The following is an 18,378-nucleotide window of genomic DNA, read 5'->3' as shown; positions in this document are numbered from 1 at the left end:
GTCTCATGCCCTCCCCCACCAGCTTGCACCCGTTCTGTGCCTTATCCTTCCCTTCTCCCTCTCCCACACCATTCAGTCACACATTCACAGCCCTTGTTCTGTCTTCCCAGTGTAACATTCTGTCCTTGATTTAACTCAATATTCAGTGCACACATTATTACAGTTTTGTAAATGCTGTTCCCAGCCAACTCATGTAGTTTCCTGTAATTTTCCTTTTCTGCATAATATTTTATTTCCTGTAGAATTAGTAATCGCCATGCTTTTTACTTTATTCATTTTTATGTACTTATTCACCCCCACATTGTGACTCTGCTGTCGATACATCAGGCATTGCGTGCTCTATCAATCTCATCTCCTTCAAGATGACTCTCCAGAGCTCTCACTCACCCATTTGAGAGGCTCACTTTCTGAGCTGACTGCACAGTTTTCAGCTCTCCTTTTATTGGCATCCTAGTAAATCCTGTTTCTTCCTTTTTCTGTGTTTACTGCTTTTTTTTGGTAGAGCATATCCTTTGTAATTTCCTGAAAAAGTATACACAGGTGGTAAATATCTGAAATCTTGTATATATAAAAATGACTTTAGTTTATCCTTGGTGCTTAGTTAACAGTGTGGCTGGGTATAGAATTCTAAGTTGGAAATAATTTTCCCTCAGGATTTGGAGGCATTTTTCCAGAGCCTTCTGTTTTCCAGTGTTGCTTCTGAAAATTTCTGATTCTTGATCCTTCATGTGAAACTTGTTTTTAATCTTTGGAAGTTTTGGGGTTTCTTCTTTGCCCCATTTCTGAAATTCCATGATGCTGATTCTTGCTGTGTAGATGTTTTCTTCTGTTGAGCTGCGCATTCAGTGATTCCTTTGAATTTGGAAATTCATATCCTCTGTATGGTGTGTTCAAACTGCCATCCTTAACTAGAAAGCTTCATAAAAAATTTAAAGGGAAATTATAATGAACTTATATTTATATGAACATGTTTTCCAAAGCTGTAATATTATCAGTTAAATGTTGAAACATGATCATGGTAATTCATTGGCCAACCAAATTTAAAAGAGTTCTGACAACCATAAAATATAGACAATCACACATTTCACTTGACAGAGCAAATGAAAATTGCAGTGAGTGAATTGTTCAAGCATATATTACTCTAGTAACCAGCCTAGACTTGTATCAGAGACAGGTAGATTTATTGTTAAACTTTTTTCACTTGTATTGAAAGGAAAACCATGCAATTCAATCCATATAATTTCAGAAGACTGAAGGTACATCCTACTCAGTTCCTTGTTTTAATTTGATCCCCCAAAATCACATACCAAAACCTGTTTATATGTTTGCCCGAACCTTCAGCTGCTTTTGCAATAGAACGGTTGTGCTCTAGGCCAAGCGTGTGAAAATACTTATTTAAAATTTCCCTAGAGATTTAAAAATTCCCCTCCAATACTACAGTAATAGGAGCAAATCAGTCAGTCTTTCTCTATAAGTGTAATAATAATAAAAAAAAGTAAGCATCTGCTGAAATGTGCTATAAGAAGTGCTAACATCTAAGGAAAGTTCCATATGTTCACCAGCCCGAGAGCTCTCCAAACGCCATCCTTTTGGATTTTTGTGGAGGCTTTATTAGGTAGGCATGATTGATTAAGCCATTGGCCATTGGTGATTAAGCCAGAGGTGGGAAGTGGACTGAAGGCTTCAGCCCTCGCACTACCTGGTTGGTTCTGGCAACCGTATCATCCTTGGGGGCTTTCCAAAAGTCAACACATTAAGGTGAGCTCAGGTGTGGTTGAAAAATGGCTTGTTATGAATAACAATAGTCACCTTTATCTTATCACTTAGGAAGTTCCAGAGGGCTTAGACGCCCTGTGCCAGGAATGGGGGCAAAGACCAAATATATAGTTCTTCTTATAAATCACAGCAGCACAAAGCTAAGTTCTGACTAGAAATACTAAGTATGGCTCACCTTCACATGGGCTAATGAGTCCTGTTTTCTTTTCCCATCAGCTTTTTGGAGACTGGGAAGCCCAGCTGCGGAGGATAATGAAGCTCATTGCTGGCGGTGGCCTGTCCATCACCGGCTCTCACAACATGTGCGGGGACTATCTGTACAGCGGCCACACGGTCATGCTCACCCTCACCTACTTATTTATCAAAGAGTGTAAGTCTCAGACAGGCTCCCGTGAGCACTCTCTTGCCTGCTGCCTCCTAGGGCCATGGGAAGTCTGGGAGGGGGACCGGAGGCCTCGGGGGCAGTGCCTCAGCCCGCCCCCGTGCCCGCACACAGCCCGCCCCCGGGAAGTGTGCGGTACCAGCAGCTGCTCTTCTACGCTGCAGTCTCTTGTTTCCCCAAGTGCCAGCCGTAGTACTGGGGTGTTTGACAACTGCTAGAAGGAATCAGAGGAAATCTCAAGGACACAGAAATGTAGTAAATGTAGTATTGGGCCTGAGTGGATGAGGGAAGGTCATGGGTTCACTCAGGAGCCATATTTTCAAGCACCTGGCCCTGTGCTGTACCCTGAGGGTACAGTGGTGGCTCGGTGACCCTCACAGAGGCCATGGGCTCAGGAACACTAAATGAGGCAGACACTGTATGGGGAAGTTTCTTTAAAAAATGCACTTAGAATATTTTATTATGAAACACAAAAGCAAATAAAATGTTAATATATGATTAAAACCTTTTATCCCTTCCCCCCTCCCCTTTTCCTATATCATTTCCATACATGTTTTGTCCTTGTGTATTATTATTTTATAGTTTTCACAATTTTCATAAATGGTATCATACTATATATAGTCTTCTGCCACTTTTCTCTCAGTTATGTTTTTGAAATGAGACTCTGGTTCATTTTAACTGTTGTTTGTATTACAATACTATAAATCAGGGGTGGGGAGCCTTTTTTCTGCCAAGGGCCATTTGGATATTTGTAACATCATTTGCGGGCCATACAAAATTATCAACTTAAAAATTAGCTATGAAAAAAGCCCCCAGATTTATTGAATTTCAAGTCCCGCCTGTGGCTGCCTTGATTTCACAGGCCTTTTATGGCCCTCGGGCCAGATGTTTCCCACCCCTGCTAAATGAATCATAGATTATATTTGTTCATTTATCTACTCGTTGAAAATTCAGTGTGTTCAATATTTTACTGTTAAAAACAGTCTCAGTGAGCTTTATACAGGCAGTTTCCATGAAAGAGTGACAACTAAACCAGGTTGCTGTTACCATAGAGGAGGGACATACATTGCAGTCTGGAGGTGTCTTGGGAGCATGTGGCACCTTGGAAGTTTAATTTGGTTGGAATTTAGAGTGCAGGTAATGATGAGAAGTGAGAATGAACTGGTAAGTAGGAACCAGATCATGGAGCATGCGTTAAGCCACCAGAAGATGAACATCCATCTGACAGATGGGGTGCCTATTGAACGGTTGTTCCAGTGGGGCAATGTCATCTTATCTTTTTTAGAGGGACAAACCACTCTTGCAGGATGAATGGGAGAGGGACAATATTGGAGACCAGGAGAAAAGTTAGGAGACTGCTGCTGCTGTACTCAAGAACAGAGATGGTGGTGTCTCAAACTACCATGGTGGCATTGGGGGTGGAAAGAAGTGGAGGGATCAGGGCGAGATTAACAAAGAAGGGTCCACAGTTAGCAGGATTGATTATGGGGGTTCAGGAGACAGGTGGTAGACTGAAGGGTGAATGTCCAGTTTTGGCCTTAAAAAAACAACAACACTAAGATGGGGGCACAGCAGCAGCAGAAGAGAAGACAGGCTTCAGGGCACTGACCAAACAGCGTGAATTCGAACAGTGTCTATTCAGAATTGTGAGGACATGGTTCTTGTACTAGGATATAACTGGGCTTAGAAAATGGGAATGGAATAGGCCTGATGTCAGCAAGCCTGGGGGACAGATTTTCCCCCTTTCTGGTTGGTACCTGAAATCCTTTAATGGGATTAAGCATTATCTTTCTAGAAGATAATAAAGCAGTGTGCGATATTGGGTCACAAACTCTGATTTTTGAATTCTGGTGCTGTCACTTACTAGCTCTGTGGCCTTGGGAAAAACATTTAACCTTTCTAAGTCTTGGTTTCCACATTTTTAAAATGAGATACAGATAGCTATTTCATGGGTGAGGGAGAGGTGGCAAAAACTAAAATAGATGGCATACATGGACACTTCCAATAGAGTTGCATGACGAGTGAATATGTGTTGCTATATTGTTAAAGTATTGAATACAAATTTTTCTGGAAATGGAATATGGAACCCTATACATGCACTAAGACTTCTACCCTGACACTGCACTTAAAATTGTAAACCTCCCCTGGCCGGCGGGGCTCAGTTGGTTGGGTGTCATCCTGTGCACCAGAAGGTTGCCAGTTTGATTCCTGGTCAGGGCACATGCCCCAGTTTCAGGCTCAGTCCCCAGTGGGGAGCATGCAGGAGGCAGCTGATTGATGTTTCCCTCTCACACCAATGTTTCTCTCTCACCCCCTTCCTCTCTCTCTAAGAATCCATAAAAACATTAAAAAATAATGAACTAAAATTGCAAACCACCCTTCACCCTTCTCATCCTGCTTATCCTGTTCAACTTTTATTATTTTTTCATAGCATTTAACACCCCTAACATAGTGTCTGATTTCCTTACTTGTCATAATTTTTTTTTTTGCCTCTCTTCCCCACTAGGAAGGAATCTCCCCACAACGGCAGGCTCTATGCCTGTTTTGTACAGTGATCTCAGCACCTAGAACAATTCGTATCCCGAGCACATTGTACATGCTCAGTAAATGCTGGTTGAATGAATGACTGATTCTTGGACCCTTGAGAATCCAACAGAATCCTGAAATTTCTCCCCTGGGGTGGGGAGGGAGGATAGACCACATTCACACAGTATTCTTCCCTACTATTTCAGACCCTCAGAAGCCCACCTATTGAGAATACAAGGCTGAAAGGCCTGCACTAATGGCGATGTTGACGCTTCCACCAGGTGATTTCCTAGCGGAGGAGCAGACGAGTGCTTATCTGACACTGCCCTACCGTTGGGAATGCACTTAGACTGGAATTTCCAGGCATTTGGATTCTCTCTGATTTGTATTTGAGAAGGTGGAAATCTCAAAGACTCAGAGTATTGTATGATTACACAGCTTGGAAAGCAAATCAGACAGTCGGTATCGATTATAACTGTTTAGTCCACGTATGTGGATCTATAGACAAAAGGATTGATTTTTGTATGGAGAATTAACCCCAAATTATTTGCAGGTAAATTAAATGTCTGCAGACAGTTTTTAAAAAAATAGATCATGATACATTAACCTGTCCTTATTTGTCCTTTTAAACTGTACTTATGACTATGCGAATCAAGTAACAGCCAAATATGAGTTACTATTGCTAGTAAAAAAAAAACTTTATAAAATAAGATGCTTCTATTCTAGCATTGGTTACAGATAAGCTCAAGCCCTTAGATTTGCTAGCTCAAGAGATTTGTTTTCAGAAGGAAGGACCCAAGGTAACTGCATTCACAATAGTAGTAGAGGTGTGGTTGGGTGCCCTAATCGGTACTTAAATAGTGGGATTATTGGCAATTTCTCCTCTCTTCAGATTCCCCTCGACGACTCTGGTGGTATCACTGGATTTGCTGGCTTCTCAGCGTGGTTGGAATCTTCTGTATTCTTTTAGCGCATGACCACTACACTGTGGACGTGGTGGTGGCATATTACATCACTACGAGACTCTTCTGGTGGTACCACACTATGGCCAATCAGCAAGTGAGTTTCCCCCCATTTGATTTTGGCTTCTGTTGCTCCTGGGTTGGGGTTACTGGCATGGCAGGAGGGAAAGCACAAAGAACCCAGATGTCTTAGGTTTCTCTTTTCTTAAGGGATAGTCAACCACGGTTATGTTGTGTTTTGCGATGCTGATCCACTTGAAAATCAAAAATGAACAAGGAATGTGTTAATAAATAAGATAGGAGATTGCATCCTCTTAGAACAGGTATCGCCTTCTCACTGCCCCTGAAAATACTTGCTTAGCTGTGCCCACCTGTTGCTTGACTTGCATTCCTACCTTCCTCCTGCCCTTGGCCACTCACCAGCTTAATACTTAACAATTAATTACATTTGTCCATTTTCCTTGTAGAAGAGTAACTAAAACCGAGTTGAGGTCTTTATTCGTAGACAGGAGGCTGAGTGAGCCGCAGGTTTTCCTTGCACTCCTGGATCAGAGCTACTTGCTCTTGTCCGTGGGTGTTTCCCAGTTTGCGATGAGTGCCGAGTGTAGCACGGTGGTGCGGCTGTGAAATGGCTGTGAGGGTGCATGTGGGGCTGGGCCAGGGCCCTTTGTGAATTTTAATATAAAAAAGGTTTGATCTTAAAGTGAAAGATTATGAGGAAAAGATGTCTATTCCTTTTGGGGCTGGAACAAGTTAATTCTTCTTCCTGACTTGGTTTTTCCTTTCCTCGTTGTCTTAGGTGCTCAAAGAAGCTTCCCAGATGAACCTCTTGGCCAGGGTGTGGTGGTACAGGCCATTTCAGTACTTTGAAAAGAATGTCCAAGGAATTGTACCTCGATCTTACCATTGGCCCTTCCCCTGGCCAGTCGTCCACCTCAGTAGGCCAGTTAAATACAGCCGGTTGGTGAATGACACATAACAGCTGTGCAGAGTGGGGGAACGAAGACCTGTCCGAAGTGCTAAGAACTCCATGAGAGAAGATGCCATAAAATAAACACCTCCCTAATCCTACTATCTTTCAACGGTTACCTTGACTTAACCTATTGAGTTACCTGGTCAGCACTGTGATCTTTTTTTCTCTCCAAAGGACCTGCGTTGGACAACAATAAAGGAAATTCAACCTATCATGCACTGTACACATGTCCTGTTCATAAGTTTGGGATTTACACAACCCACAGCCACCATGTTCCTTTGTATATGATGCAACAGCATAAATGTAAGCTTTTATATCCTAAGTTCTGGTCTTTCCAGTCACACCTGGAAATAAAGTGTATTATTTTTCTTGGGAAAACATACTTTTCATATCTCTTGCCCCAAAGATTGGGCTGAAAGCCATTTTCTAGCAAATGTCTCTTTGAAGGTTTCTAAGTATCTGAATGGGGTTCGATTCTGAAATCTTTCTACCTGTTGAACCAACATTGAAATAAAAATGACAGACACAGAAGGGTTGAGTAACTTTGGGTTTTGTAAAATCAGCAGAGACAGTGTGTCAAAAAGTGCAAAAAAAAAAAAAAGATTCTGTTATAAAGTGATTTTCTAAGTATTTCCTAACTTTATTTTTCAAATGATGTTATGAAAACCAAATTTAAAGATTTTTACATGTCAAAGAGAAGAGAGTTAAAATTTAAAAATGCTTCTTGGGAGAGAAATTTGTCTATGTTTCTAGTGCCTTTTTCTTGTCTTGATTGTATGGTCAGTAGGAAATCTTAAAAATGTTTTTATTTAAAATAAAGTATTCCATGAAAATATAAATGTATGTATACACTACTAAATTTTACATTTATAGCTAAATTAAATCAGAAGACTGCTTATGGTTTTTTCAATTGCTCTAAATTACAGAATGGGGGGGTGATAGAAAGTCAGAGCCTGCTCCCATATTGTGAGCAGGTGGCAACGACATGTCCCACTTACATTATTTTACCTATTTGGTGGTTCAATTTTAACTCTACAGTGAAAACAGCCATGAATACTTCTTTTTTTAAAAGCGAGTTTTGAAAATGATCACTTAACTAAAACTTGAAAGCTATAAATTAGTTATCCATACTCTCATGACAATTTTGTTGGTGAACAACAAAAAAAGAGATCTATTTCTTTATATTTGTGCAGAAACTGCATGTAACTCTAAGTTTTACTCCTAACACCAGTATGTTTGGGGAAGTATTCTACTCTATACTTGCCAACGTGGAGAACAAAGTAGTTTTTTAAGAATGAAGAAGTATATATATCCATTCTGTATTTTATGTGCAGCAGAATATCTCTGTAGGGTTTTTTTGGTGTGTAGTCACAAGGTGATATTTGTATTGTAAAACAATAATGGTGAAGGAAATAAAAAGGCTTTTAAAATTTTGTTTGTTTTAAATCTTTGTAAAGTTGTTATTCCAGAGAGTATACTGATATCTTAACAGCTTACCTAGATCATAAATTAATCAAAATGCACTTTTTAATAAAAACTGATACTTAAAAATACATGGCTATTTCTAATGTGTTCACATTCACAGAAATCCTGTTTTAAAATCCTCACCAGAGGATATTTTTTCCATTGCTTTTCAGAGAGAGTGGATGGGAGAGGGGAAGAGAGAGAGAGAGAGAGACATCGATGTGAGAGAGACACATCGATTGGTTGCCTCCCACACACGCCCTGAACAGGGCCCGGCATCGAGCCTGCAACCAAGGTACGTGCCCTTGGCTGGAATCAAACCCGGGACCCTTCAGTCCGGGGTCCAACACTGTAACCACAGAGCCAAACCGGCCAGGGCCAGAAGTCCTAAATGAAGTCATTAAAGCCAGATAAGGGGCTCAGTTTCAGAATTTATTCACTGAGTTTTGGTAGGACAGGGCCTTTCATAATCATGTTTCCTTTCCCTTGAGATGCCTTATAACGTACTCTGAAATTCAGTAACCTCTACAGATTGAGTGCATTTAAAAAAATACAGCTGAACCTTGAATGACTCAGAGGTTGGGGTGCCACCTCGTACACCATGGAAAATCTTCATATAACTTTGACTTACAGTCAACCCTCTGCATCCAAGGATATGAAGGACCAACCTTTTTTTTTTTTAATCCACATATAAGTAGACCACACAGTTCAAACCTGTGTTGTTCAAGGGTCAGCTGTATACAGAGAGAATCACAGGTAAGTTAAATTCAAACTGCAGACCACTGCTTACCAACAACTTTGAATTCTCTGATTCTCCATCAAGTCACTGACTTCACTTTTTATCCCCAGTAACTCCCCAGTAATACTGCTTTTCTGGTTTAGAAAGGGAAAGGAAATCTGAAATGAGAAATACAGTATTAGTACTTTGATAATAAATGGTCATGCAAAAGAACTGTTTAAAAAGAAACAAGATGTTCTTGATGTGGGAAAGGAAGGGAGATGTTAACAGTGGCTTCCTGTCCTCATTAACAAGTGTCCAGAGACCAGAAATGGAAAACTGTAAGATTTCCTTCATGGAGCTTCAGACTTGTGTCTCCATGAGAGAAAATGCGGTGGCCTCTGAAGGCAAATAGAGCACAATTTTTGTATAAGTTTGTATTTAACTGTTACAGCCTTTTACTAACTTTGACTATTGTATAGGGTATCCCCAAAAATTTATACACACACTTTGAATAATTATAAAGGTAGTGTTTAGTAAAAATACTTTCACTTTCAAAATTGAGCTATCAGCTGTTAAGTGTGTATACATTTCGGGGGGACTCCCTGCATATTGCATATTGAAAGTGAAAGGAACTTGAGTAATGAGAATGAATTATTGGTGCATGCTAACAGTAAGATATTTTTTCCTAAGTCAAAATAGTTATATTTTAAAAATTATTAAAAGTTTGCATACTATGTGTGTCCCAAGAAACTCACTTGCCGATTCCTTTTCATACCTGACCCCACTGATTCGTGAGTTGACATATCTAGTCTGCAAATCCCAGGAGGGACAGAGCGCTCTCACTGTCCTGCAGAATCGATAACGGCCACCTGAGTCACGTGCTTGCTTTTGTCCACTAGTTTGGTAGATCAAAGCCCTAGACAATAACTTCATTTTGCTCTCTTTACACGGTGGGTGCTTTACATATATTATCCTGTTAACCCTCACACAGCCTCAACGTCAATTAACGTCCGAATTTTACTCTGATAAGCTTCCCAAGGACATGCAACTGGTAAGTGGTAAAACTCTGGTTGGAGTTCAGGTTTCTCCCTCTCGTGCCTCGCCCTCACCCCCGAGTCTCGCAGTTTTCCTAAGTTCTTTAGTAAGAGCCTGCAGTGGGACGAATCTGCCCATGGTGGGAAAGCTAAGTAAGAGAATGTACTGTGGGCTCAGGGGCAAGACATTTTCGCCATGTGGTGGGAGAGAATAAATTTTCCAACTTCCTAGTTGCTGTGTGTTTCATCGGTATCCCAAGCAAATACCCAAGTTGGAAAATACCTCATAAACCTGATGCATATCCCATGAAACGAGACTGCACCCCAGCTTTCGTTTGACCATTGTACACAAAGCCACGCAGGGTTTGAATTAATGAGCAAACAGAACACGCTGCTTGGATCCCTCGATTCTGATGTGTCAGAAAAGGGAATAAGAACTGCTGACTTCAAATTCTGCTTTTCAACACCTTAAAATACTTCTCTGTTTTCTGGTTCAGAGTTACCAGTCAGGAGGAAATTAAGCGGTGCCTGCCCTCCGGAGGCTCGGACTCCGGCTGCCGCGGGGAGGTCAGGCGCGGGCACGGTCGCTGAGCGCGAAGGAGGGAGGGAAGTGGCAGGCAGGCAGGAAAGGAGCTGGCTGGGCCCCAGGGGACCAAGAGGATTCGGACAGTGCGCAACGCAGCAGCAGGGTGGCGGGACGACAGTGTGTGTGGTGCCGGCTTTCTGTTGGTGAGACTGTGGCCTAAGAGTTTATGTTGATGGCAGGTAAGGATGATGCTTCTCATTTTCCTGTCCAGTTCGTGCTGCTGGCACAGTGTTCGCTTTGGAAGTGTCGCTGGCCCGGGACGCTGGAGTGCTTTCCTGGGCTCATGAGCTGACACTAGATCTCCTCAGAGCTTGCTCTCCCTCCGCAGCTCTCAGTGGACACTAGAACCCTCGGGCCCAAGCAGTCGCCCAGTGAGATTCTTTGCCCCCTGAGGGTCCTGTTTCCTGAGCACGTTGGGCTCCAACTGTGGGAAGGCAGAGGTACTGAAGCAAGAAGTATAGCCAGACGGTGGTGGTCCTTGTTCTTGCACAACCTTCTGCACCAATTGTACCCAACACACACCAAAAGTTGTTGAGGGTGGCGGTGGCGCCAGTTCTTCCTTCAGAAGAGGAAATGTCAATGTATTCAGCACATGTAACCCCCACATACTATTAACATTCACTGAGAGTGAATTCAAATGAAAAGTCACCAAAATTAGACGGGGAGGTATCCAAAATGTCACTTTCACACATGGCAAGTGTGGAGAACTGTGACGATTTGGCTTCCTGTAGATCTGGGCTGTGAAACTGGTTTAATTTCTCAAGCTGTTCAGGGCTTAATCACCAATTAAAATCAGGAGCAACAATGAATTTGCTCAAGCCCTAGGAAATCCCTTTTCTTCTTGAAGGAGGCCCAAACCCACATCTCTCACTTGACAAAAGTGATGAGGAATTACTGGCAATCTTTTTACTGTTGGTGAAAGGGGGTCAGAGCAGGAGAGGCAGCCAAGCTCACTAGGAAGACCTGCTGGTTTCTGTTTGGATTTACAGCAGCTGATTTCATATGCCCCAGGATTGGGGGGAAATGAGCTGGTAGGACTGGGGCTGAAGCCCAAAGGGACAAGAGTCACTGAGGGGTGGTCTCTGGAGGGTGGATGAATGTTAGGTACTGGGCAACATGAAGTTCTCTGTTGCCCAGTTCTCTCTTCATATTCACACATACACACACACACGCACATATAAATTCAGCATTCATATCAGTATTTTTAAGGCTCTAATAAACCTTCCCTTAAAGAAACCTACTTACATTTCATTAGGGTAGTACTTTCCAAACTTATTTGGCCTTGAAACCCTTTTTGTACAAACCTTTTCTCCATCTTACATTTTATTACCAAAAAAAATTTAAGTGTACACTAAATTTTTAAGAATTTTACAGTAAGAACCTATACAGTATTAATTGCTATTTTATTAACTCACTTTATCACATATCAATCCATTTGTCTGTCTTTTAATCCATGTATCAATTATTCTTATTTTTAATGCATTTCAAAGTGAATTACAGATATCAGTTCACTTCTCCCTAAATACTTTGACATTCATACCACTAACTAAAATTCAAAATATGTTCACAATTTTTGTGAGCTGAAATTTATAAAGGAATGCACAAACCTTAAGTGTTTTGACAAATGCATGTGCCTGTGTAACTCAAACACCTGTCATGACATAGAACATTGCTATCTTCCCAGAAAGATCCTTCATGCCCCCTTCCCTGTCAATCCTTGCCAACCCCTCACTTTTCCTCTCCCAGAGGCAAACACCTTCTGTATCCACCCTTTTCTTCCCCCATTGGTTTCTTTCCCCACCATGTACTATGTATGTACTTTTTGTGTGGCTTATTTCACTCTGCATAACATATTTAGATTCATACATGTTGTGGGTATTGATAACTCATTCCTTTTTATTAGTGAGTAGTATCCCATTGAATAAATGTACCACAGTTCCTTTATCTCCACTCTTAAATAGATTGATACCTGGATTGTCTCTAAGTTTTGGATATTATGAATAAAGCAGCTAAGAACATTCTTGTGTATGTTTTCTCTGTGTGTATGTGTGTGCATGTATGTATGTATATATGTTTTCATTTCTAATGGGCAAATAGCCAGATGTGGGATTACTAGGTCATAGGGTAGATGAATGTTTAATTTTTCAGAAATTACCAGACCTGCTTCTAGGAAATTTGTCTTGCTCCTAAAAAGAGATCCATGGTTGAAAAATACCCCCTTCTGCCCGGCTGGCATGGCTCAGCGGTTGAGTGTCGACCTATGTCCAGGAGATTGTGGTTCAATTCCCGGTCAGGGCACATGCCTGGGTTGCAGGCTCGATCCCCAGTTGGGGTCGTGCAGGAGGAAGCCAATCAATGACTCTCTCATCATTGATGTTTCTCTCTCTCTCTCTCCCTCTCCCTCCCTCTCCCTGAAAGCAATAAAAACATAATTTTTAAAAAAGAAAAAGAGAATACCCCCTTCCTCTGGGTAAGGTGGTATGTAGATACAATGCCCAGCACTTCTGCAGCTCTGAGGACAGAACTGACACACGGGAAGGAACTGGGTCCTTAATGATATCACTGGACACTGAAGTAACCACCCTCGGGCTGCCTTCCTCAGAGTTACGCAAGTCAGTAACATTCCTTGTTATTTCAGCCAGTTTGAACCAGACATACAGAGTAAAAGTACTTTTATAGACTTTACTGAAGTATTACACATATACGAAAAGTACATACAGGTTAATTTTCACAAACTACAAATACCTAAGTAACTGGCCTCCAGGCCAAGGAACATTACCAGTATCAGGGTGGCCTTGAGGGAATGGAGCTATACCACACATTATCAAAACTGGAAGTAAAAATAAAATTTGTGGCCCAGTTGAGTTCACTGGTGAATTCTGCCAAACATTTAAGGAAGAAATGATCCCAGTGCTCTACTAGACACAATTAGACTCCACCATCAGAAACCACTCACTCTTCCTCGAGTTTCTCTCCCCTGGTTTCTCTGTCTCCCCAAAACCTCCTCTTGCAGCCACTCATCAACACAGGTTTCTCTTGAATATTCTCTCTCCAAACTCCTCAGCTTGCACATTTCATTTAAGGCAAAAGCTTATCATTAATTACAATAGCAATCACTTAATTTTCCTCAGGTTGTCCTTGGTGTGAGTGAGGACTATTGGGGAAGAAGCACAACTAGACAATAGAGTAATCTTGTAAAGTGCTACTTGTCCCATGGAACAGGTTAAAAAGTGAGGGGTCAGAAAGTAAGTTGTTACCTATTGACAAGGTGTCCTTGGACATGTGGCTACTTATGCTTTGGATGCTCTTTTATTTGTGAAGTAGCTGGAATAATAGCTACTTTATCAGGCTGTTTTGAAGGTTGAATGTAAATGGCTTGCATACATTAAGGGGGGGCATAGCAAAAGTTATGTTCTGGGGTTCATGGGAAAACTTCTTTCCTGTTTGTATGCTAAGCAGGAGGGGATCCTTTCCCTCAAACGCTGTCAGCTGGAGCACTGAAAAGGACTGGTGTCGTGGGAGCCACATGCATCTCAAATGGGGTCACTTGCTAGAGTTTGAGAGCAGAGCTGCTACTATCAGAAGACAGGGGATAGGGCAGCGACTGGCCTTAGTCAGGGCCTGTGAAGGAAAGCACATTCTTTTTTTCTTTTTTTAAAATATATCTTTATTGATTTCAAAGAGAGGAAGGAAGAGAGGGAGAGATAGAAACATCAATGATGAGAGAGTCATTGATCAGCTGCCTCCCAAAAGCCACCCACTGGGGATTGAGCCGGCAATCTGGGCATGTGCCCCAACCGGGAATCGAACCACGATCTTCTGGATCCTAGGTTGATGCTCAACTGCTGAGCCACGCCCAGCCGGGCAGGAAAGCACATTCTTTTATAAGAACTCCAGCTCGAGTAACCTTTGAGCAATTACATATGATCACTGAGAGAATAATCTCAGAGACCGACCTTTAAAGATACGTAAGCTAATTGGGTATTAAATAGTACACCGGTATTTCTCAACATTCACCGATTAGTGTATAGCTGACAGGATTTTCCCTGTAACTACCACTTGTACTATTATTTATTTAGCATTGTCTTCCAATAAAATCCTTAAAAATTGGTTTAGCTGCAGTCTATAATTTATATTTCTAATTTACATAAAACCAATACATAATTATTTAAAAAAAAAAGTGTCTATACCACCTGAAGACCTATCACCCTTTGGGATGCACTTTTTTCTATCATTGTCTTAGCAGAGATTAGCTATCTCCCAAGCAATCTCAACCAGTCATTTTTAGAAGGTCCGGAGCTGAAGAATCCCCCCAGAATTTCTTTGCAGAGATGCCCCATGCTTGCTTCTCTCACTCTCTTCCTTGTCTTAGCCAAGGCTAACTCCACTCTACCAGTTCTTCAGTCTAGAAAGCTTTGGAATCATTCTTGACTTTTATTTCTCTCTCATCCTTCTAAACCCAACAAGAAATCTCGTTGTTGGCTGTGCCTTCAAAACACATCCATACTAGCCCACGTCACATCATCTCTGCTTCTAGCCTTCTGGTCCCAGTTTCTTGCTTGGATATTGCAAAATGCTCTGAATTAGTCTCCTTACTTTTAAACTTGCCTCTCTACAGTGTGTCCCTCATAGAATCTAGGTGATAAATAGTACAGTGAGCCTTCTAAAGAGCAGATCGTACCGCTGCTCTGCTCAGAGATCCCTGATGACTTCCCATCTCATTCGGAGTAAATCTAAAGTCCTTACCTTGATCTGTAAGGCCTTCCTGCCCTCCATCTCCTGCAGCTCCAGTGCACATCTTGACCACATTTCCAAGGTCTCCTTCTCTTGCACTCTCTGCTCGTGTCAACCTAGGCATCTGTTCTTCCTTCCAACCACCAAGCACAGCCTTGTCTGGGGACCTTGAGGTTTGTTCTTCCTTTTTCCTGGAATGCTTTTCCCCAGGCATAAGCATGACTTCCACTTTCTTCCCTCTTCCTCCAGGTGTCTACTGAGACATTACCCCATCAGAGAGGACCTCTCTGATTATAGCATACAAAACAGCCTTCTCTCACCTCTTATTTGGCTTTATTCTTTTTAGCACTTATAACCTAAGAAATGATATTTAATTTTATTTTTTGTTTATCTTTCTCCATTTAGAATGGAAGTATCATGAAAGAAAGGACTTTTCTTCACTACTTTCTCTTCAGGGCCTACCCGAGTGCCTGGCCAATAATAGGCAATTAGTAAATACATGAATAAACTCTGGAATGGGCAATACTACCTGACCATTACAGTCAAGGTTCTGGTGCCCAGAAAGAGCAAAACCAGGTAGGGAGGGCCATACTCCCAGCCCTCACCCCTCCACCTGATAGTTATAAATATGCTTCATGTTACATGGGTAGTAATCTTATCAACCAGCAAACTTATTCATTATTATATAGAGTGCTACAAAGACATAGTGAAATAAAACGAGCTTGGACTCCAGGTGGAGTAGGACACCCCCCTAAAAAAAAAAATCAAGGCTCGAGTTATCAAGGATCAGACAGCTCAGAGATTTAAGTGGCTAGAATGGTCAGAGAAAGATTCTTGAAAAATATGGGCCCTGTCTTGGGCCCTGAGGAGAGTGTTCCAGTTATGTTTGCCCCAAACATAGTGGCTTAAAATGAAAACAATTTTATTATGACTGATGATTTTGTGGATCAGGAATTTGTGCAGAGCTTGGCTGGTGATTCTCCTGTTCCATGTGCATGGATGGGGTTCACTCCTTGGTACTCAGCTGGTGGATGGGCAGGTTTCAAGTCTAAGGTTGATTCACTTGCTTATCTGCCTTGTGGGGATGGCTGGAAGGATGAGTTTCAGTTGGAACCATGACTGAAGCACCTACACGTGGCCTCTCCAGTTTGGTGGCTTCAGGATTTCCAGACCTCTGACATACTGACTCAGGGTTCTGTTAAAAACAAGACAACAGGCCCAATATGGAGTCACTTATGCTAAGCCCCATGTCACCAGACCGAGATTTAATTACGGTTTTTACTCTCCCAGAAATAAAGTCTTGAATCAGTCGGTCAGGACTTGCCTGATCAGCCCTACTTAGGTAATTTGCCTGATACACACTTACCATTCCCTACAGAAAAGTAACATCGCAATAACCAACCAGAGTTCTTCCCTGGTATAATTTCTTGTCCTGCTCCCTTCTGTCTATAAAAGTCCTTCATTTTATACAACTCTTTGGAGCTCCCTTCTGTCTGCTGGAATGGATGCTATCTAATTCATGAGTCATTAAATAAAGCCAAGGTCTTTAAAATGTAACCAGTTTAATTTTGGGTTTTTGTGTTGTTGTTTTTTAACAGTTCCGAGAACCAGCCAGTGTTCCAGGAAACATAGAAGATGTGTGACCTTTTGTGACCCAGCCTCAGAAGTCACATGGTGTCGCTTCCACTGTCTCAGATGTCAGACACAGTCACCAGCCTGCCCAGATGCAAGAGGAGGTGACATAGAGCCCCACTTTTCCACGGATGGAGTGTCAAAGAATCTGCACCATGTTTTCAGATTGCCGTAGTGAGGTCTGATTTGGTTGTAAGGGTAATAGTCGAGAAAGTGTTCTGAGCGAGGGTAAAAGTTTGAGCGGGGGGGGGGGGGGGAGGCGGGAACAATTAGGAACCATAAAGAGACCCAAAGTGGGGGGTCTGACCAGGAAAAATATCAAAGACAGAGATAAAGGAAAGGGCTTGGGCTGGGGCGAGTTTGAATACCTACCTGGTAAGGAGTCTAGTGTTTGTTCTGGAGACAGTGGTCTTTAAACTGTGTCTTACACATCCCTAAAAGAATTTTGAAAAACACATTTTTAGGTTGGCATCCGATTTCCCCCATAATTTAGAAGGAGTTGAGAAGGTCAGCAGCTCTCTATGAGGTCGTTAAGGCTGATGGAACCTTTTCACTGCCTTCTTTCTGAAACCTCCAAGGTCACCACTGTGCCTGGAGCGAGGATCACACGCGCAGGTTTTATCAGCCAAGAATGGAAGTGGTGTGCGTTGCTTCTCCTCATTTTCCGTTGACCAGACCTCAGTTACACAGCTACCCCTGACTGCAGCAGGGGTGAAGAAGAAGAGGAACACAGATTTCATGGGAGAGCTAGCCATCCTTGCTGCAGGACACATGCAAAGCATTTGGCACATTTGCTGGCATACCACAGGCATTCGGTAAAGTAGCTACTGCTATTGTTACAACATCACCATTCTTACTGTTACACATTCAGTCTACAGGCTGTGTTCTATGCACGGATGGATCTGCACTCCCTTTGCTGGAGCTTGCAGGCCTCCAAGGCCTTTAGGCAAAGGAGCCCCAGAGCCTTGGAGCCCAATTAGTAGCTAATAAACCTCAGCACACAACTGCAGCTCCAGTCAGTGGGAAGAAGAGGAGCCTCCTAACCCCAGTTTCCCATAGAGTTAGTTGCATGTCTCTTTCCTCCCTGCCTTACACCCAACTTCCCTTTCCCTATAAATCCCAGGGTGGGCTCTGTTATGGCCTGCAGAAAACCAGGGACTTGCTCTAGGACAAGGGGCATGTTTTGCCCCTATATCTGCTCTCCTAAGCAAATCACCAATAACTGGAAAAGTGGCACTAGTTTTCTTGAGAAAGTCTAGGCTTCTGTGCTTCCTGCATATGGCATCAGTGGAATGACGTGGAATTCACTGATCAAACACTAACAGTCTTGGCATTCTTTTCCCTGCCTTTGGTACCTGCTAATCTGGGCCCCGAAGGGTTAGAAGTATGAACTTTTCCCCTAGGGACTCTAGTAATCCTGTGATTTGTTTTAATGTTGTGATATTGTTTAATACTGCAATAACCGCAGGGAATTGATGTTTGATTTTTGCCCCAGAAGGATACCAGGGAAAATGTAAACACTGTCTCATTTCCTTCCTCAAACTATCAAGGTGACCATGTGTAATCAATTATCTCCATCGAGTTACAA

At 42.2% G+C, this 18,378-nt stretch overlaps 1 protein-coding gene across 5 annotated transcripts in view; it reads left to right on the top strand.

Annotated features, from left to right (window-relative positions):
- The window catches only part of SGMS1 (sphingomyelin synthase 1), a 224,697-nt gene extending 216,525 nt beyond the window's left edge, over nucleotides 1-8,172 (top strand). For all 5 annotated transcript variants that reach the window (XM_087824421.1, XM_087824420.1, XM_016220774.2 and 2 more), the window contains 3 exons: nucleotides 1,993-2,146; nucleotides 5,577-5,743; nucleotides 6,446-8,172. In XM_087824421.1, the coding sequence (XP_087680547.1) occupies nucleotides 1,993-2,146; nucleotides 5,577-5,743; nucleotides 6,446-6,625 (501 nt within the window). In that variant the 3' untranslated portion in view covers nucleotides 6,626-8,172. The remainder of the gene's footprint in view (nucleotides 1-1,992; nucleotides 2,147-5,576; nucleotides 5,744-6,445) is intronic.
- The last annotated feature ends 10,206 nt before the right edge of the window (nucleotides 8,173-18,378 follow it).

The sequence above is a fragment of the Miniopterus natalensis genome, chromosome 14, assembly GCF_054644295.1.
Source record: "Miniopterus natalensis isolate mMinNat1 chromosome 14, mMinNat1.hap1, whole genome shotgun sequence".
Lineage (NCBI taxonomy): Eukaryota > Metazoa > Chordata > Mammalia > Chiroptera > Miniopteridae > Miniopterus > Miniopterus natalensis.
The sequence above is the reverse complement of the archived record's forward strand: the minus strand, read 5'-3'. Positions and strand labels throughout refer to the sequence as shown.